Source organism: Alexandromys fortis, unplaced genomic scaffold (assembly GCF_014885135.2).
Source record: "Alexandromys fortis isolate MF-2015 unplaced genomic scaffold, M_Fortis_MF-2015_v1.1 scaffold_0, whole genome shotgun sequence".
Classification (NCBI taxonomy): Eukaryota; Metazoa; Chordata; class Mammalia; order Rodentia; family Cricetidae; genus Alexandromys; species Alexandromys fortis.
Window position 1 is genome coordinate 27,954,586 of NW_026067949.1, and position 12,959 is coordinate 27,967,544.

At 42.9% G+C, this 12,959-nt stretch overlaps 1 protein-coding gene across 2 annotated transcripts; it reads right to left on the reverse strand.

Annotated features, from left to right (window-relative positions):
* Positions 1 to 3,070: 3,070 nt before the first annotated feature.
* Positions 3,071 to 11,807, reverse strand: Commd8 (COMM domain containing 8). Of its 2 annotated transcripts, XM_050149566.1 has the most exons (5): positions 11,690 to 11,807; positions 9,527 to 9,682; positions 6,045 to 6,197; positions 4,332 to 4,487; positions 3,071 to 3,287 (listed from the first exon to the last, which is right to left on the reverse strand). In XM_050149566.1, the coding sequence occupies exons 1-5, from the start codon at positions 11,753 to 11,755 to the stop codon at positions 3,267 to 3,269; spliced, it is 552 nt and encodes a 183-aa protein (XP_050005523.1). In that variant the 5' UTR covers positions 11,756 to 11,807; the 3' UTR covers positions 3,071 to 3,266. The 2 variants fall into 2 exon arrangements, with proteins under 2 accessions (XP_050005523.1, XP_050005525.1); XM_050149568.1 differs by lacking the exon at positions 9,527 to 9,682 and having other exon boundaries at positions 11,690 to 11,770.
* Between the last annotated feature and the right edge of the window lie 1,152 nt (positions 11,808 to 12,959).

Genomic DNA, 12,959 nt, shown 5'->3' on the forward strand with positions numbered 1-12,959 from the left:
TACCCTTTTTGTTTTTCTTTTTACTTGTCTGTTTATTTTCTTAGGAGAGAGAGAAAGAAGGCATGGGTTGGAAGTATGGAGAGATGGGAGAAACTATACATAATACACTGTATGGATGCAAATCACTTTAGTTTCAACTTAAAAATAAAATAAAATTAAGAAGAATCTGGATGATGGGACACAATACTGCCATCTCCAACAGGAAAATCCCTGGCAATCACAGGCCTCTGTCCATCCTGCCATCTCCTGTGGACCAGCAGGCAGAATGGCCTTGTTCTGTCTTCTCCTGGTGAAGGGGAACACCAGCAATCCAACATTGTGGCACTTTGAAAGACTGCCCAAATGACAGGTTTCTGTTCCAGAGAGTGGACAGACCATGGTATGTCTAGACGCCAGGGCCCTGCTGAGCACAAAAGACAGCAGACTGCCCTGCTACTCCAGGAGCCTGCAGTGCAGACGAGATAGTTGAAGACCAGCAGCTTCCCACTGTGAGGAACAGGGAACAGAAGAGCGTGTGCCTCATGCTCTGGCTTCTCAGGGCTGCCCAAGATGATCTCTCTTGATTGGCAAAAGGCAGAGGGCTGGGATGGGACTAGCAAGAAGGAGGGGTGGTTTGCAACAGCCCCAGGGAAACTGTAGTACCAAAGTCAGACACCAGAGGGAACCAGAATTTGAGCACCTGACAAAGCCACAAATCTGAGAATTTGTGAGATAACACATACACATGAAAATCATGAAAGATTTTATAGAAAACTATTCAACCATTAAGAAATATATGACAATGATATATACATGTGTACTGAACATAAAAGCACATAATATAAAAATCCAAATAACCTATAAAACTTAAGCTTACAGAAACGTTTAGTTCATCAATTACAAGCGCCCTATAACAACATAACCAGTTAAGAGGAGCAACCAGTGACCATATGGAAATTCTCTGCCACCCTCTTGATCTTTCTGTAAGCCTAAAGTTGCGCTCTGAAATCAATACCATCAATTTACAGGAAAGAGATCAAACAGTGTGGAGGAAAGTAGCTGAGGACCTGCATTTGGAAAGGAACTGTCAAAACACGATACTCAGAAACAAAACCTAAGAGTCCACCTTAGCAATGGGCAAACAGATCTGATCCTTCAGTCGGCATACAGACAGCAGAAGTGTGTTAGGAGATGATGGTCGTTAGGACTGTTAGAAGCACAATGAGATCCCACCACGTGCACACCAAAATAGGTGAAATCAGGAAGACTGGCCACATGAAGTACTGATAAAGTGGATCAGAACATTCACAAACTGTTCGGAATGGGAAGTGGGTAAAAAAAAAAAACTGTGGTGGTATCTTTAAACGATAAGTATAAGCCTATCACATGACCAAGCTATGTCATTCCAAAGACACCATTTGACAATAAGCTATGCATGCAAATGCTCATAACATTCTCCATACCTTAATGCTGAAACCAACAAAATACTATCAACAGATAAACAAATTGTGACAGTTATACAACAAGATGGTGCTCAACAATAAAAAGGAACAAAGTAATAGGAATACAACTCAAAATAATGCCAATATCAGGCATGCTGGCTCATACACGTAACCATAGTACTTGGAAAACTGAGACCAGATGACTGTCATGAGTTCAAGACCCTGCCTGGTCTACACAGTTGAATTATAGGCTAACCTAGGTAACAGTGTAAGATCCTGCTCCAAAAAACAAAAAAGACAGACTGATGTCAGTGGTAAAGCACACTGCCCTCCACCCATCACCAGCAATAATTAGAAAAAGAACAAACACTTATGATCCCATTTCCACTGACCTGTGGGCCTGGAAGCACAGCAGTGGTGACCGGAAGGACCCAGGACAGAGATATTGAGGGCAAGAGAAAGCCTGCAGGCGGGATTATATTCATAATGGTGGTGCTTGCATGAGTATCTGTCAGTCAAAATCTACCAAACTGATACTTTAATAAGGACATCAGACAACATGTTGATCAAACTTCAAGGAAGAAGAAACAGGCTGGTAGAGCCATGCTGTGGGAGGGGAGAACAAGGTATTCCCTTGTAGTCCAGAGCCCGACGGACCAGGCCTCCTGAGGGACTGCTCTGCAAGCCATCAGTGCTCCACTGACTTGTGGGACTTGCCCAAGCGGGAACCAACAACCAGCTGAGCATAGCAGTAAATACACGTTCCATACCCGAAATCTCTTAATGAAAAAGTAGTACACTGAGGAACATTCTGTCCCAAGCTCCTCTTCTAATCCCACTCTAATCTTACTACCTGCAGCTGTATGGAGGGGACAGTGACTATCACTGCTCTGGGCGGTCAGGCTGCGGTGCCTGACGGAGCCACAGAACTGCTAACAGCAGGGACCAGTTAATGGCATACCAACCACTACGGTACACAGGAAGTCACTGAAATCAAGCAACACATAAAGATAAAACCAGACACTTTTAATCGCTCAGAATGCGGATTTTTAAAGGTAGCTGATATGAAAAATGGCTTGTGTTACAGTTAATGCGATCCCATCCAAAAGCTCAAATTCCATATTAAGAATGTATAAAAACACAATTGTCTATGAGTAACAATATGTACACTACACAATCAAGGAGAGCTTCCTCTTTTTCTCAGACCATAGTCTCCCGAGCAGGTCGGGACGTGCAGGAAGAACAATATTATTTTCATTTCTTATAGTTTTAGTTCCTAAAATTCTTAAATCCCAAATTATTCACACAAATTTTCAATGTTTTCTTGTTCATATCTGATAACAAGCTTTTGTTTGAAACTTTGCAACTGAGAATCCCTTCTTTGAAACATGAAATGACATGCAACCTCCTGAGTTACATATGCAGCTTATGCATGCTTTAAAACATTATTTTCCAATATCATGTTATTTATTCATAATGCATGCCTTGCTAATCACATTTAAGCAACGGTCCTGTATGTCTGAGTTTTGTGTGTTTACATTACTCTAGAACTTATTTTTACTGTTTGATAAAGGATTATTAGAAAGATTTCTCAAATATTTAATAAATGAGACAAACCAATCATTGTGAAAACACAAACTGAGACGTCAGCCTTTTCATCTTTTATTTTATGCATTCCCTATCAGCCATACAATTTCCTGTGCTATAGGGCTGCTGACAGATTTCCATCTCTGTAATCTCAGCAATGCTTCCTGCTCGGCCTGCTGTAGCATCCACCCTTGAACACAGCATTCGCTCGCCACGGTGCAGCAGTGAAACATGACCACTGAAATTCACCGTTTCCAGTTATTTTAACTGCAGGACCACCTTAAAACACAAACAGGGAGAAGCAATATCAGTAGACTGGAATGAAGCTGCTATCTGCTAGGTAAACTCTGAAGATGGCTAAGAAGAGCAACAGGCAAATGAGGGCAGGGGCTCACAGCCCCTGCCAGCCAAGATTGCTGCTCTCGGTCCTCAGCACCAATACCAGGCACTACCACACCCAGTTCTCACACACAACTTCATCCAAAGGCCAACAGGCTTCCTTGCTGGACATGAGAATCAGCCGTGCAGGCAAAATTAAAATGTGAACAACTGTGGAGGGTGGGAAGAACGGGATGTTTCAGGGCTTAAGAGGGCCAGAGGATCTAACACAGGATTAGCAGCCAGGGAGGGGGTCAACAACACCTGGGAGCCAAACCCTACGACTAGCCCTCTTGAGAAACGCTGCCCAGTAACAAACAAATCCTGACAGCTTCCTCCCGCCAGTCCCTGCTGTTTAAAGCCTGTTTTCTCACATACACTGGGACTGAAGGCTGGAGTTGAGACACGGCTCTGCCAATGTGAGCATTTGGAGACTGACTAGTTCTATCACATCTCAGCTTCATTTTGCTGTAACTACAGTTACAGTTCACCCCCACACCAGAACATTACAGAAGCAATTGTCTAACATCTGTCCATCCAAATAAGACATTTCTTTTCTTAGAATAATGAAGTTTTTTTTTTATTAATTAGAGAAACTTGAGAATCAACTAACGTCATGGTCTCAGGGTAAATATTTCACTTTTAAGTTTAATAAATACTGGAGGAAAACAAAAAACTATGGTTGTAACAGTACTGCTTTTGTTTCAGAAATAATTAGATAATTAATTTAGAACTTGGTAATTGAATACTGTAAGTCATAATTAATTCAACATTTAAAGTAGAATTAAACATCTCAGCAACATCCCAACATCGTATTTTCTGTGCTTGATCTAAAGTATCGGTAAAATGAGATGCATTAAAACCCTGCCGGAATTCTACTCCTCCTACCCAAGGGCCCACTGACACCTGAGCATGGAAAGCACAGGACTCAGTTCAAGCACACACCTTATTGGCTGCCTCCAAGGAACTGATTAGATTCTGTAGCTCCTCTTTACTCATTTCAATGGAGTATGGTTTCACTTCGCCGTTCTCCTTCACATCCAGATGAAGGGTTAAAAATGGCATCTGTAAAGTGGCGATCTTGTCACTAGAAAGCGCGAGCTGTTGCAGGTGAGAAAGACGATAAACAGTAAGTTGTACGCACAAGTAGCTGAGTTTGGTGAGAGCACATTGTCCCTGTTTGCCTGTAAACACTGGGAAAGAGGAACGATAAATTAAACACACATTCAAAGACTAGAAGGAGAAAGGAAAGGAGACAGAACAAATACAGGAAGTGGGCAGCAAGAAAGGAGCCAGCACCTTGTCCAAAAGCAGAGTTTGGCTAAACAAGACACGTTCTTCAGGTTCATACCTATAGAAACTCAGAAGTCCTGAAAGTGTCCTGAACCAGAACCGCTAGAGATTCCAAGATGGCAGTTCATGTATAAAAGATGAAAAACACTCAGAAACTCTTAGAAATTAAGCAACTTAATTCTTGATTGGCTATCAAACTGCTGATGAATATAGAATCAAGATATCACACCCACAGGACATCTAGTCTTCTGATCATAATTACAGGATCTGCAACCGGCCTGATCTTTTAAAGGCACACGGTCTCCAGTGTCTCAAAGAAATTTCACAAAGCATAATTTTAAATTTCCAGTCATTCTTTTCTGGTAGGGGTCCTATTTGTTTAAATATTTAAGTCTGGCAACCAGAACTAAAGGGATTATCAAATTAATACAAAAGACTACATAGCTGAAAATAGCATCCATAGGAGCTTGCCCGAAAGCTCAGCATGTCTCCTGACAAAATGTAAGCCTGAAGCCGTATCAGTTAAGCGACAATTTGATAAACAACTAAATATCCTTCATGAACGCTAGACTAGCATCTCTCCCCTATCATCCATACTTATGTAATGTTACATGTTTAAATGAAAACCTTTCATTTAGTTTAGCGCGGATTAACTGCTTTTTATCTTGGCCCATCAGTGTAACAGGTACAGAATCATTTCAAATTTTGGCTGTATGGCATACTCCCTACACTTCGAGCTTTGTGTTAATACAATAAGCACATTAATTAAAAAAAAATCTTAAACATGACTGAGTCACAACAGAACCCCAAGGCCCATTTCCTCAGCTAAGACAACTCTGTCTACAAGTGGTTATTCCTTTTGTTCTCTTAATCCACCGAAAAATGAAGCACTTTCTGGATCTAAGACCATGCTAAACTCAAGGAAGAGAATGTTATCTGTTTTTTCTCTACTAGTTAGGTACCTTAAAAGAACAGAAAGCTGTTCTGAAACTGTTCTCTCTCCACTCAGCACGACCCTCTCACTCTCTTTCCACAAGGTTTTCCAAACTGTACTTTATGATGACATACACTTTGAGAAAGCTGCGGCATCTAGAAGACTCTTATCAAGGCCATACACTATATACACACACCTCCATGTCTGATTGATGGGTCTAGGAAAAATCAGGATGATGGCACCACACACAGTTTGGTTGCTTAGAATGCTCTTGATGCCCAAGTTAATACAAAACCGGTAATTTATATAAGCTTTGCTATTACCTTGGAACAATGCGGTCTCAAAATTACAAATTGTAGGCATTTTTATTTTAAAAGATTAAGTATATTTAAACACTACACACAAAAACATATAAATAACTAGATTCTTACCTTTAACTGCCAATCAAAATCCTGTAGCTGCGCACAAGAAATACCAACTATTTCTCCTAGCAGGACCTGCTTGATCTCGCTTTTCCTACTCTTCAAGCATTTCATAACAGCTTCTTGATGACATGAATTCAGTTGGCTCAACTGCTGGCGTGTCTGTGGAAACACCCGCAGATGGTCAGGAGAGAGAAAGGGACCTTCGGCTCCACTGTAAACACGTGCCCACCCTCTTCCCACACGCGTCTTAAACGGCAGTACAATGAAGAAGAGATCCTTTACTAACTACAAAGAGCGTGGGCTGAGGATGAGCACCCAGACGAGTCTTAACAAGTTCCTGCCAGTCAGAAGGAAAGAGAGGGACTCACTGACAAAGCTAGCGAGTGCACAGTGTACCGCAGCCCTAACAGCAAGGAGTTTTCCAAGAAATAGGAGGAGAAACTGAGGAGAAATCTGCAAGTCCTAAACCCGTGTGTGTCTGCTGCACTGCTTCAAACCAGACGATGCAGCACAACTCTGCCTCCCACACGCTGGGATGAAAGGCGTGTGCCGCCACCGCCCAACAAAATCCTACAGAAGAAAGCACATATTCTCAGAGATACTAACAGTTTCCAGCTACTGAGAAACTCACAGAAAGCATTAGTACATCTCAGAACATAAAAATATTAACTTCCACTTAATCAAATGATACAACATATACAAACCATACCCAACAACTTCAAAACACATAGCAGTTTCAAATGTATACAGTAAACCATACACTGAGTCATTCAAAGACTACATTAACAGTCTGTACTTCTGACAACTGGGTGGTTAAATAAAAGTGAATGAGATAAATTTTTTCCCGATATAAAAATTAAGCAATTCGATGCCATTAAACAAAGAAAATCAATGGTGCAAAAACTCTTCCAAAGGACAAGAGAAAAACAAAAACCTTCCCAAAGTCACTCTACAAACACAGATTAAAACCAAAGAACTTAGCAAGAGTATCATAGGAAAAAATTCACAGGCCAGTGTCACTCAAATAGAGATCCAAAAACTAGGCAAGACACTGGGTCATCCAACAAATGCACACAGGAAAAAGAGTAATACTTCATGACCAAACTGGATTTATCATGGCAATGCAAGCTTAGTTTAACATCCAAAAATAATCAACACATTAACAAAATAAGGGGAAATAATTCAGAAAAAAAAAGCTGATAAAATGTAATAGCCATTGATGATTAAAAAACAAAAAGTCAACTGGGTGTGGTGCCGCACGCCTTCAATCCTAGCATGAGGGGAGACAGAGGCAGACAGATCTCTGTGAGTTCAAAGCCAGCCCAGTCTACAAAGTGAGTTCCAGGACAGTTAGGGCTATTACACAGAGAAATTCTGTCTCAGAAAAAATGGGGGGAAAAAGTCAGTAAAGTTGGAAAGAAACTTCTTCAATCTACTAATTAATGTCTATAAAATCATGCAGCTAATGACTAAAAGGTAAATTAGTAATTTTTTTCCCTAAGGTGTGTGGGAGATAGGTCTACTACCACAATTTTTTGTTTAAAATAAAGTGTGTCTGTGTGTATCACATATGTACAATATACACACTAAGTAAACTAAGAAAAGTATTAGACATAGAAAAGAATATAAAAGTTCAACAACTTCTACATCCTAACAAAAAACAACTAAAGAATAAAATTAAAGTGTACTAAAAACTGCATCTTTCAGAAATATAACCAAATATTTGCAAGACTTCTATATTAAAATCATAAAACATAGTGGGCAGTGGTGGCACTTGCCTTTTATCCCAGCACTCTGAGAGGCAGAGGCAAGTGTATCTCTGTGAGTTCAAGGCCAGCCTGCTCTACAGAGCGAGATATAGGGCAGTCAGAGCTACACAGAGTAACACTGTCTCAAAAAAAAAAAAAAAAACTAAACGAAACAAAACAAATATACATGTATATAAACAATAGAGAGAAAAGAAAGCCAGTCTACACCATGAGCCCTAGCCTTTGTGCACAGGCTAGGAAGCTAACTAAAGCTGCCAGCTCTCCCCACATAATCTCGAGATTCAGTGTAAGCCATATGAAAATCCAAACTGACAAGCTGATTCTAAAGTGAATACGAAGACAGAAAGAACCAAGAAGAGACAAAGCAACCTTGAGGAAGCATGATGCTGCAGGTCTTCTCCCAGCTGGCATCAAGGATTGATGCAGCGTATCTTTAATGCTGTGCTAATTAAAACAGTGTAGAAACGCCAAAAACTGCCACAGAGAATAATGGAAGAGTCCAGAGACAGACCCCACACGTGACCACCTGACGTATGACCAAGGCTGTACAGTAGCCTTGTGAGGAAGGACAGGCATTCCACAAGATGGCACTCAGCCAACGAGATACTAAGCAGAAGAAACTGAGATGGCCCTTGTCCCACACAAAATTATTAATTCAAAACCTATCTGAGAGATTAGAGAAGCTAAAACAATCGAGCCTCCACGAGAAAACCTACAAGATACCTTCTTACTTTTTCAATACAGCACCGATAACACTAAGCATTGAAAGAAATACTAGGAAACTGGATTCATTAACTTCGGTTCCCCAAAAGCCCCACTAGGAGAGTAAGAAAATAAGGGATGAAGATTCAATGAATATAGTCAAAGAAATGCAGGTCCAGAATATCGTCTGGTAAACAACTCACATAAATATGCACAAACAATTCTTGATATGTTGAAAAGCCACAGCCCATGAGGTCCACTGTTAACTGTCTACTCCCAGAAACCAGAACATGAAGGCTCTTTAGCATCCTGCTTTCTTCTGTATACTTTTAAATGTGTTACAGTGGGAGAAAAAAACAACTAAAACAAAACCACAAAGGCCCCAAAAATTCAATTCAGAATTGCACTCACTCATAATTACATGTTTCAGGTGTAAGGCCTGCGCGGAGCCCTCCCCTAGAAGCAATGAAATCCACAGGAGAGCACTGGGCTGAGCTCCCAAAGTCCAGTTGAAGAGTGGGAGGAGACTATGAGCAAAGAGGTCAAGACCATGATGGGAACACCCACTGAAACAGCTGACCTGAGCTGATGGGAACTCACCATCTCTGGCCGGACAGGGAAGGAACCAGCATAGGACCAAACTAGGTGCTCAGAATGTGGGTGACAGGTCTATGGCCAGGATAGACCGTGGGGCCACTGGCAGAGGCACTGGGATTTATCCCTACTGTTCCTACTGACTTTCTGAAACCCATTCTCCTTGGTGGGATACCTTGCTCAGCCTAGATAGTGGGGAGGGCCTTGGTCCTGCCTCAAAGCAATGTGCTAGACTTGTTGACTCCCCATGGAAAGCCTTACCCTCTCTAAGGAGTGAATGGGGGTGAGGGAGTGGGGAAAGAAGAGGGAGTGGGAACAGGAATCGGTATGTAAAATGAGAAAAGGTTTTTTTTTTTAATAAATAAATTTAAAAAACTCAGGGTAGTGCTTATTATTGGGTAAAGAGATCAGGAGTGAAGTCACCTCTTCATCTGAAAAGTTTTTGCCAACTACAGCTTTGAAAAATGTGGTAACATCTTCCAGAACTTGCTTCCATTCGGCAGACTCCCAAACACTGTGATAATCCTGGTGGGCGGGATAGGCTCGGCCACACATGCCATCAATGATTTTGTGAAGAAGCTGGGGACGAAAAGGAAACAAAAGCACTTTAAAGTAGATGACAAGACAGACGTCTCTTCCTTGCAGAATCGCCCGTTTTGTAAAGCCAGTTGAGACCGAAAGGTAACAATTTTTAAGATTTATGGTTGGGTTTTTTTTCATCTTGTATTTTGTTTTATTTGTTGTTTGGAGAATCGTTTTGTTTTATTTGGTTTGGGGGGGTTGCTTTGTTTTTGTTTGTTGGGTTTTTTTTTTATTTTATTGTTGCCTGAGATTAAAGTCTCATTTCTGTGGTCTAAGCTCATCTTAAATTTATGACAATCCTCCTGCCTCCGCCTCCCAAGCGCTGGGATTACAGGTATAAGCTTCCAAAGCCAGCTAGACTCCACTCTCCGCGATGCTGTCTATACCTTTCGAAACTAAAATAACATTAATGATGAACTGCTGTTGGTTTTTTTCCCCAGAATCCCTGAATAGAAAATATTACATTAAAAAGTTTTCCTTCGCGGTCCTAAGGCATCATTTCTACCCCAATAACCCAAGTCTGACGTTCACATCCAAGCCTCCCACTGGCGCTCTACAGACTTGACTCTGCTGTGCCTCCACTCACACTCCCACGCACTCCGCTGCTCTGAGAAAGCCCTGACCATCCTTTCCTCCTCAGCATCCTCTTCACTCCATACCACCAGCAACAGAAAGCAAGGGCAAAGAAGCAAGGAAAGGGTTCTGTGAAAAGGATGAGAAGCTGCCAGGCGTTGGCAGCCACCAGCCATGAGCATACAGAGGACTGAAAGGAAAACCAAAACCACACTGCAGGTTTGGGAACTGCAGCTGCTGAGAGATTGGGAAGGATCATCAAAGGGCACAAGACTTTTGAAAAGGTGAGAAGGGACCAAATCACGGGAGGAGGCCTTGCAGACAGCAGAAAAGAGCCAAGGCGTTAATATGTGCTCAACTTTCATTCCGTGTTGACATTATTTTTCCAAGATTTTGCCAAAATATTGGGAGACTCAGAGATTGTGGTGACAGAAAAGGTAACTAGGTCAAGGAAGCGGGAGGGTCCAAGAATGATTTTCTAGATCTAGTGGCTGGGTACGAAGGGTGGCACCACCCAAACAAAACCAGGCCAGGGAGGAACCAAAGCAGGGAAAAAGGAGCTGACCCCAAACACGGAATTCTCCGCAGCTGTGGCAGAAGGCGGAGGCTGGCAAAGGAGATGGCTGGCTCCACTCAAAGATTCGGGGATCACGGTCATTGACTGGAGAAAATTTTGACCATCTCTGAAAGGGACGACAGCAGGCGTGGAAGTTCAGAGACTTGGTCCATAGGTCAGAGCGTGGGCTTCAGCTTTGGCCCTGGCTCGCTGGAAACCTCCAGCAAATTCCTCAAACCTGAGGCTAACATCACCGCCCTCATTTGTAAAATCAAAGAAAAGTGAAGTTAAATTTCTTTCAACCTCACCTACACTATCCCCATTACAACCTGAGCAGTTTGGAAAAGAGGGCTTAGACTTAGAAAAGAAGTTTGGCGCGGGTAAAGACTGGGTGCCACCACCAAACACTTTCACGGGAGTCTGGACCCAGGGTATGCTACAGGGAAAGCGTGACTGTTAGTCCCGGGTCCCCACAAGCTTGACTTTGTGAGTGGGTGTGTTTTCAGCGGCTGCAGTCACCTCTTAGCCACTCTAAGAAAAGTTGGTGGCCGGTTGTTTTCCAGTTTGGAGTTGGTTCCAGCCGCCCACCAGGAGACGGACCCGCCAAGGGTCTCACCGCATCCTCTCTACCACACTAAAACGGTTCACGGGTGGCGTTCGGGAGGTCTGACCTCAAGCATGAATGACCCACTCGCGAGTGCAACAGACCAAGGGCTGCACCACCACGGCTTTCTAGATGCAAGGCGACCCCACACACCCAGGCCAGGGGCAACCCCGGGTCGCGCGCAAAGTCCCTGGGCCGCCACTCTGTCCCCAGGAGCCCAGGACTAGACGTCCCAACCCCGCCCTCCCAAGCTCTCCCCACGAGCCCTCACCGGGGCGCCCCGCTCCGGAGGCAGCTTCTGCAGCCGCCACAACGGCGTCCCCTCTTCCGCCTCCATCCCAGGAGAACCGGGGACCCCGGTCACGTGACAGACCCGGACCAAAGGCTGAAGCTAGGGCTCGCCCACGTGACCTACCAGGGGGCGGAGCCGGCGCGCCTTCGCAAAGTCCTTGTCCGCCTGCGCAGATCCTCTGCCGAGGTTTTCCCTGTAGGCAAGACAGAGCCAGTCTTTCCCCGCTTGGGAGAACGTCTCCAACAAACCTATTCTTTATTTGGAGGAAGATTTACAGACCTCAGCTCGGTTGCGACTGTGATCAGAGACCGATCTCATGAACATTTTTCACGCTGCAGAAAATAGATGAGTAAGGGTAGCCGCAGTTTGTATTTGTGCCAGCCCAGGGCCCTTTCCCAAAAGATCCAACAAGCTCTTACTAAAAGATTTTGACCTCAAAGGCAAATTAAAGTTATATTTTTTTAATCCTACGAAGATTAGTTTATTCTCCGTTTGCAAACAACAAACGCGGTCCAAGATGGAGCTCATAAAATGACAAAGCATATTTTTAATTAATTTAAATGTGAAAAATCAGGTGAACGACAAATAATGTTTTAAATATGTCCAAAATACTGCATGACATACGCTTAAGCTAAAAGTTTAATTTTTTTTATCTGAAATTCCTATTTAACCGGGTCAGCTCTATTTTATCAGGCAACTCAAAAACTCATTACCCAAGTTAAGTAACAAAAACAATCTGATGTCAATTGAAATCCTTGTCTACACCCACACATTTACCACGGGACTAAGCCTGAAATTCATAATGCCTTTCTGTTATTCTCCGAATTCTTTCAGCTGTAATTTTAATCCAGTGCTATCCATGATAGAGTGAGCCCTGCCATGCAAAGGCGTCATACGATTAGAAAGAAAGGTTTGCAGTGTGATTTGTAACGTTAAGGACGGCAGTGTTGGAAAGTGCTGAGGCACACCAGAGAAGAAGACAAAGCAACTATCCGAACTGTAAACTATTCCTATTCCGAGAAAAATGACTCAGTAGCCCTTTCAAGATCAACCTCCGGGGCTGGAGAGATGGCTCAGTGGTTAAGAGCATTGCCTGCTCTTCCAAAGGTCCTGAGTTCAATTAAAGCACCGTGGATAGGGAGTCCCCAGACACCGTTAAGATAAATTGCTGCCTGGAAATCTGTGTGTGTTACTAAATCCAGTGATGGGCAATGTTGCCTATGGAAGCTGAATTTTATATAGTGTAACC

Coding starts and splice junctions, on each gene's coding strand:
- Commd8 (XM_050149566.1), bottom strand. CDS start 11,755: ATGGAGGCGGAAGAGGGGACGCCGTTGTGGCGGCTGCAGAAGCTGCCT. Junction 6,198..9,526: donor AAAACTTTTCAGATGAAGAG/GTGACTTCACTC, acceptor GTGTTTCCACAG/ACACGCCAGCAGTTGAGCCA. Junction 3,288..4,331: donor CCTTGGAGGCAGCCAATAAG/GTGTGTGCTTGA, acceptor TTGTGTTTTAAG/GTGGTCCTGCAGTTAAAATA.